Source organism: Solenopsis invicta, chromosome 15 (assembly GCF_016802725.1).
Source record: "Solenopsis invicta isolate M01_SB chromosome 15, UNIL_Sinv_3.0, whole genome shotgun sequence".
NCBI classification, from domain to species: Eukaryota; Metazoa; Arthropoda; class Insecta; order Hymenoptera; family Formicidae; genus Solenopsis; species Solenopsis invicta.
Genome location: NC_052678.1, coordinates 2,362,277 through 2,370,270, shown reverse-complemented (window position 1 = coordinate 2,370,270; position 7,994 = coordinate 2,362,277). Strand labels below are relative to the sequence as shown.

General features: G+C 31.0%; 1 protein-coding gene and 1 pseudogene across 2 annotated transcripts; one reads left to right on the top strand and one right to left on the bottom strand.

Moving 5' to 3' along the window:
- Positions 1 to 576: 576 nt before the first annotated feature.
- LOC105198871 lies at positions 577 to 2,076 on the top strand (annotated as a pseudogene).
- On the bottom strand, positions 1,305 to 7,698 carry LOC105198846. 2 transcript variants are annotated; one of them, XM_011165689.3, is made up of 7 exons: positions 6,037 to 7,698; positions 5,607 to 5,661; positions 5,145 to 5,422; positions 4,021 to 4,176; positions 3,814 to 3,952; positions 2,986 to 3,152; positions 1,305 to 2,761 (listed from the first exon to the last, which is right to left on the bottom strand). In XM_011165689.3, exons 1-7 carry the CDS (start codon positions 7,677 to 7,679, stop codon positions 2,671 to 2,673), a joined length of 2,529 nt encoding a protein of 842 aa, XP_011163991.2. In that variant the 5' UTR covers positions 7,680 to 7,698; the 3' UTR covers positions 1,305 to 2,670. The 2 variants fall into 2 exon arrangements, with proteins under 2 accessions (XP_011163991.2, XP_011163993.2); XM_011165691.3 differs by lacking the exons at positions 1,305 to 2,761; positions 2,986 to 3,152; positions 3,814 to 3,952; positions 4,021 to 4,176 and adding an exon at positions 4,483 to 5,044.
- Positions 7,699 to 7,994: the final 296 nt, after the last annotated feature.

Sequence of the window (7,994 nt, the reverse complement as noted above, 5' to 3'; positions counted from 1 at the left end):
ACTTGAGTGTTTTTATTCTTGAGTTAGATTGAAGTCCACTATTAAATAACATATACCTATTTGAAGATAAATTCTGCCTCTTGATGATAATTAAATGCAATTAGTTTATAATCCTGGTTATATATTACTTTTTGTATGGGATATTTTATATAAACTGCAATTTGTTAAGTTTTTACTCGTGGACTTGTGAGAGGATAAAGTAAGATGATAAAGAAAAATGGAAGCAAAAGATCTCGTTTGGAAATGTATTTAATCATTACTTGTATACTGCACTATCAAAAAGAGGTCTGTTTTGTTTAATTGAATCTCTCGCACTGTTCATCTTTTTTTTTCTCCGTTGAAGAGAAAAAAAGGAAAGATAAACTGTGTAACAAGTTTAGCTGAATAAATATACCAAAATTGATTTATCAAGTGACATGATTGTTTTTTGTTAACAATAATATAAATTATTTTACAAAAGCTAAAATTTTATAATTTTATATATTATAATATTTATAATTCTTGATTAACATTTGACGTAATATAATGATGTAATAAATTAATTTTTTCGCATATATTATTCTTCAAAATTGAAAAAAATTGTTTATCAAAATGGAGAAAATCCTACCTCTTCGTTTTACCTGAGACACATATACATCCGGTTTATTCTTACGTACAGAATTAGTTTATACATTTGATGAACATAAAAATGATCCATCATTGACTCAATCATGTAGCATTGGAAAACTATTATATCAATCAAGCCATGAACCCAGATAGAATTAGAAATGTAGTTCATTGCGTGAATCGTGCCGACAGTATCTATATATTTACAATTAGAAGAAAATGAATATCTTTCAGTTTAACGCCGCTTGATGCACTCGAAACAGGTTCTCAGTATGTTCCAATGTATTTCGAGTTTTTTTTTTTGCAAAAATAGGTGCCTTTTGAGTATGAATCGTAAAGCGACAAAGCTATTATTTACATTAGAAGATAATAGAAAACAAGTTATAGCTCGTTAAAAATTAGCCATTAAAATTTGCAGTTGTCCTAAACGTAAGAAGCAAAAAGTTGAACTAGAGGAGGAAAGAGTTTCAAGAAAACTATCATTAACCCAACGACAAAAATATCAGCCCCTGATAAATAACATGTACACAAAGTTGATTTAGACATTAAAGGAAAAGAAAATTGTTTGAAAGTATACAAATATGCATACAATGTGATGGCTGGTCAAGCAATGAAAACTGGTCAGATGTAATTATATAAACCACGTATGGACAAAATATTGCAAAAATATCTTAAAACCATATTCAAATTTTAAATTCTTTTTTAACATTACACTTTTTATTTCATAAAAAAGTTCATAGATTATAAGTTGTAAAAAATTACAAATTTTTTATCAGAATTATTAATTAGTTCTTAGTAATTAGTTTTATATCTTATACAATGTATGTGATTTTTATTACATAATTTGACATGATGAATGTTTACTTGCATGTTATTTTACATGTTAATTAAATGTTGAAAATGCGCATTATACATATCATAGCATTTACGTTCTTTCAAGTAATGTTTTTTAAGAAATGTACTTTATTAAATGTTAAACAAAACACTAATTGTATTGTGAATACCAGGAAAAAAAATTTTTCATATATGTATAAATTATTGATTATATATATAATAAATACATATATTTATATGTATACAGACATTTTATATGATTATATATGAAACATTTTTTCCCCGAGTGTATATAATATTAAGGTGAAAATAGATTCAAAAATACATATTTTAGTGAAAAAATCTTTAAGAAACTAACAAAGAAACATGTATACAAGTATTCTCTCCTTCAATTTTGATGAGCACTACATATTGTAATGTGCTGAACAAGAAAAGAAATACAGATTTTTTTATAAATTACTTATATTAACAACATAAAATATGTCTTTGACAATAATCAACTTTTATGTTATGCATGTTTTGTATAAGTAGCAAATATCTTTGCAATGAAATCTGTAGAATAAACGTTTTTTTTATTTTTAGCAATAATTTTATTGATTTTGTATTTTTTTCTTATTTTGTTTGTTAAGAACTTAGTTTCTTGATTCACAATTTTAGAATATCCTATGTTAGTTCCTGGTCTATTGACATTTTCTCTATCATAGCAAACAGAGCTTTTGTCATTCTGGAAACTATTTTTTTTGGGACGATTTCTGTCATTATTGTAAGTTCTGTCCCCTATATTGCTATTGTCATATCTTTCTTTGTTAACACTAGCCTTATTTGAATCACTTTGATAATTACGTCTATGATGACTTTGATCGATGGAGTTATATGTTACAGAATCATTTTTTCTCGAATGATTAGGACTCTCGTTATTATTATACTTGCGCACTCGATGTTGAGAAAATTCTTTGGTGTCATTTGTTGTATTTACTACTGTTGGTTGGTCTGCATTTTTAGCTTGAGATACATAGGTATGTTAAGATATATTGTCATGTTGATCATGTCTCTTCCGAATACTATTAATGATAAAAATAGATGTAGCATCTTTTATCAATAGTACTCGGAAGAATATTATTCTTTTTCTGCGTATTGACATTTACACTCGTAGTAGTCAAATTTTCTGCTTGCATAGTATTAAGAGTATTAGGCAGTCATAGTTTCAAATCATTAGCTTTAATAGTTTTATTACATTCGACATTGATGCCTTTGTTGGTCTACTTCTTGATTAATTTGCAATGATGATTTGCAATCATTAATCGTTTCGTCCATTAATTTTCTGTAAAAAAAAATGTATAACTAAAAATAACAAAAACGGATTGTACTAATTTTAACATACAAACACACATTGTCTATATTATTATGTTACTTAATGGTAATAAAAACAACGTCTTTATATGCAAACTATATTTTTAAAGTAAAATTTAGCATAAAACATGTGTAAGAACATATTAATTTGTGTGTGTATGCATATTATATTCTTTAACTGAGTTGCATAATTACGGAATACGTTCACACAGGATTTGATGTTGTGACCAATCTTTCATTTGACAAGGTTTGCTACAATAATATGTTGTGCACTCTGCACAATGTTTTGTTGTCCTTGTAGAGCAAACAGCGCAGTCTTGTACTGTAATTTTAGATTTCTTTTGGGGACATTCATATAATTCCTACAGAAAATAATTATAATATTAATTTTTAAATCGCGGCTCAAATCGTTTTCTAATAAAAATAACTTTTAACATCAATATATAATATAAAAATACATAAATACAAGGGATATGGGCAAAATAATATGAACAATTAGAAAAGATACTTATTTTATTATATGAAATTAGTCCATCGTTTTAGTCTTTATAATACAGATTTTATACTTGTATGAAATAAAATCCGACAATCATTAGTGTAATGTTGTACCATTCTTCTAGTAGAACTGAGAACGAGAAAGAGATATTGGGGGATTCCTAAAAGATAGTAAAAGAAAACTGTTTTACATTCTGCCTTTCAAAAATGTTCACAATAACTTGATGTCTGAGTCAGGCACTTTTAAACTGATCAAAAAAATGTTAAAATTTTCAAGAAGACAATTTTGGAAAATAGTGTGAGAAAAAATTTCTTCCTCCAAAATCACTTATCAATTATCAATAATTATGCAAACATTGTATAAACTATTATAAAATCTGTATTAAAGACCGAGAGATAAATTAATTTCTTATTAACAAAAAAATGTGCATTTCCTAGGTGTTTACATTATTTTCCATTCCTTGTTTATACTAAATGTATATGGAACAAATAATTTTTTAAACATATATTAGTTTTATATTTGCATACATCACTTCGTTGTTCACATATTTTTAAAATATATTGTTCAATATTAGCATCTGGTTCTGGATATGAATGTAATATGTAGCCAGGTCCAAGAGAAACGCGTCTTTTTCTATCTGGCGTAACACCTCTAGTTGTTACACCTCTAAAATAAGAAGCCATGTAAAATGCAATAGATTTAAACAATTATTATGATGTATTTATTTAATCAACCTTGTCAGTAAATGATTTGTGCTCGCATAATGATTATAAATCTCATAAGGTGACTGGCACGCTACAGGTAATCCATAATTTGCATTTCCATGTGTTGTTATTTGTGGCATTGCATATTCAGAAGATGTATTTGACTGACTATGATCTATACTTGGACTAATTAAATATGCATTATATTATACATTATATAATTACATCTTATATTAAATATGTAAAAAGATATATTTTTTTTGTTACATAAATGTATTCCTGATGTATATTTAATATAACTACAGATTATCTAATCCTTAAAATATGTTTTAAATATTATATTTCTTTCAAAAAATTTATAATACATAAATATCCCCACAAGAAAGTGTGAAAAACAGAAGTTATAAAAATAGATATTAAAAAAAAAAAAAAAAAAAAAAAATGTACTTTAAATTAATCATTTATGGCAGTATTAAACATAAGTAGTAACTTGGAACTAATTACAATTGTTCTTTTCACGTTCTCTAGAATTAATGCAGACATTTTATTACAATAATATATTAGATCCTAAAGAATTACTCTTTTTAATTTGTCATTGTTTTTCTTTTTCTTTTTTTTTATTTAAATTCAACTTGTATCATTTTTCCTGAGTAAAGACTAATGTATCTAGAATATAACAGGCACACAATATAAAATATGTAAAACTTTGCCTGGTATTACTTTTCTTCCAGGGATGATACTGACTAGATCTGTTCTTTTTAGCTGAACTGATGGCATTAGTTTAGAGTTTATTTCTTTTCTTCCAACATAAAGGGAAAAGGATAAACTGTGAACTATTCCAGCCAATTATGTTTGGAAAAAAGGTCAAGCAAAACGAGCAAATTAGGATGGAAATAATCTATTTGTATATTCTATACATGGAACGGCATCCCATGCTAAAACGAAACGTTTCGGCTTTACTTAGCCCTTTTCAATCGATAATGACAAAAAACCGAGTATTACATAAGACCGAGTGTTACTCCAGCCAATGTAGCTAAAAAGGACAAGCCTTTTTCTATATGAAAAAATAAAAATAAACAAAACATACTTACATATTAAGTTAATCTAATTATTATCTTAACATTTTAATAATTACTAATGTTGAGAAGACTTACTGTTTAATATCGTTATAAACCGGTAATGAATCTGCAATGTTTCCTCCTAGTTTTGAACTTTCAAAAGTTTTTAATACATTTGGCTTTTGTTCTTCTTTCATAGATCTTCTTTTTGCAAATGCCACTTTCAAGTATAACGGTTTCTTATTATCAAGTTCGCGTATGGCAAGTTGTGCTTCTTGAAACATGCCATATGTAATATACATCCATGTAGCATTACGAAGATGAAACATTCCCACAATTGTGCCATACTGACTAAAAATGTATCTGATAACATTCTTAAAAATTATCATAGTTTATTATTATTAAATAAAATATATTAATCTTAAATAATATAGGTATATACATATATGTATATTGATTTGTGAAGTATAACCGGTAATGCACAACTTGCAAAAAACCAAGTCAAGAATCACAAAACGTTTTAATAATTATAATTTACAATATATTAGTGGATCGTACCTTGTTTAACTCTAATGGCAAATTATTTACACATATTGTATATTCCGCATCCATCCTATAAATAATATAAAAATGTACTTCACTCAAAGTAGATTCATTAATCTAATTCACTTATCTAAGCTACATTCCAAAACATTCTAGCTGCGTTTGGAAATACACATCAAGTGCTTTCAAATATCATTTTATCTTTGTTTAGAATTTAATAAACAAAAGATAAAACAATATTTAAGAAAAGTATGTGATTTTCGTAAACTTCATAAAAGAATTCTTGAATTTTCCAGAAATTTTATTCAAAGTTCCAGATAAGATTAGAGAATTTTTTAATGCAGCTTTGAAGAAAATTTATTTTATTATACCTTCTAATGAGATTTATTTCTGTTATCAAGATTAACAGAAAAAAAAGTATTTGTATCTCATGTAGTATAATTACCCGTCCTCGATTTTCTGGCCATTATCTGACGGTTTCATGCCGAAGATAGTCGGTGTTGCTATTGCACCAAAAATATTTGTCGTCGTTGGCTTCGTCATCCTACTACCGAAGACGTTTGTCGTTGTCGGTGCCATTGACCCACCGAAGATATTCGCCATTGATGTACTGCCGAAGAAATTCGCTGTTGTCGTCATAGTCGTCGTACCACTGAAGACATTCGCCGCCGTCGTCGCCGTCGTTGTTGTTGTTGTTGTTGTTGTTGTTCCGCTGAAGATATTCGTCAGCGATGTTATTCCGAAGCCCGTCAAACTACCAAACGGTAAAGCGCTGTTGTTACCAAATGTCATTTTAAAGAAAGGTGTAGAGTTAGCGCCGAACACCGAATTGGAGGACTGATTGGTCGTCGTTGTGGTGACCACGATCGACGTCTTCGAAACGGAATTTGCTGCTGTAACGGCAGTAGTGATTGTTTTTACAGCGGTGGAAAAAGAAACGATATTGTCACCGCTGCTCTCGCCGGAGATCGACGTTTTCGAGGCACCGTCGAAAATGCTCTTGTCGGAATCAAAGGAAAAATTAGACGTTTTGAAGCTGGACGTTTGGCCAAATATTGATTGTCCAGTTACGCTGGTCGCGGTTGTCGGCGTTGTTTGAACATTAGAGGGACTGCAGATCTTGACATTATCCAGCAAAGCATTCGTCGTTACCGGTGTTTCGTTCGTACCAAACTGAGGATTCATATCAAATGAAAAAGTCGTAGTTTTCGGATATAGTTGGTTTCTATACTCAGTCAATATAATTGGTTTCTTACAGCCTCTGCGGCCTTCCTTTTGTTTATAAGCGTAGAAATTCTCCGGTAGCTGCAATTTTAAGGCTGCTGCCTTCTCCTCTGGAGAGACCTTCACTTCGTAAACGATCTCGAGTTCCTTGACTGGTGAACCAGCAGTTTTCATCGGCGTTTTCATAATAGGTTTATCCAATAATTTGACGTTCTTTCTGGTATCGTCAATCGCTCTCTTGAAGTCCGCTGCAATCTCAGCCGGCGATAAGTGGACGTCCTTAATCTCTACCACTTCGTTCTCGCTAGTCTCGCCACCACCAGACGACTTGATCGTAAAGTTAAAGTCGAAGGATTTGGGCGAGCCGAAAGTAAACGGCGAGTCATTCGTGCTTAATGTGATGTTGCTCTTCTTCTTCTTCTTCTTCTTCTTGACCTTCTTCGCGATGTCGCTCGAATAACTACCTTTAACTTTTAACTTCTGCTGGCAACTCGACATGACGTTGTAGAACTGCGATGCCAATTCCGGCGTGCTAAAGGTTGCAATGTGTAACAACCGAGTCTTACCGGATTTCTTGGCATTTACAGCCCAATTAACAACTGTAGTGCCACTCTTATATATAGACGCCATACCCAGTGAAACTATATTACAATAGACCTTGGAGGTATTGTCATCCGTCAGTGATAAGCGAAGCTTACCGGATTTGATGTTTAACAATAGCTTCATCACCCCTGTACCCCTGTTTCTATTCCACTGTATGGCGTTGACACTGTTGACAAACTGACATCGAAGATTTGCCGTTCCGACAAACAACTCATGATCTTTTTTATTTGGCAGTTGCGTTTCGTTGGATGAGCCCTGCATAATGGGGCCGGGTGGCGGCAAGCGAGGTTTCCTCAATGTTGTAGAATTCTGGCCGATTGTTGTCGGAGAGGTAAATATCGGCGATGCATTTGAGGGTGTGCTTGTCAAAAAAGATGTCTGGGCGTTTATTGTCGAAATCGAGGCTCTGAAAACAAAGCTCGCGAATGGCGTCGAGACGACACTTGTTACGGTAGTAGTTTCCGTTTCGGGTTTACTGGTTGACTCAGTGAACGAAAATCCGCTAAATGAACTGACTTTCGGAGGTTCTTCTATCTTTTTGGAATCACCCACTTCTGTGTCACTGACCTCCTGAAT

What these genes read in the sequence shown, in the direction of transcription:
- LOC105198846 (XM_011165689.3), bottom strand. Translation starts at nt 7,679, where the DNA reads ATGCAGGGCTCATCCAACGAAACGCAACTGCCAAATAAAAAAGATCAT. An exon ending in GGCCAGAAAATCGAGGACGG is followed by an intron (nt 5,662 to 6,036) that starts GTAATTATACTA and finishes TATTATTTATAG; the next exon opens with GATGGATGCGGAATATACAA. An exon ending in TGCCATTAGAGTTAAACAAG is followed by an intron (nt 5,423 to 5,606) that starts GTACGATCCACT and finishes ATAATTTTTAAG; the next exon opens with AATGTTATCAGATACATTTT.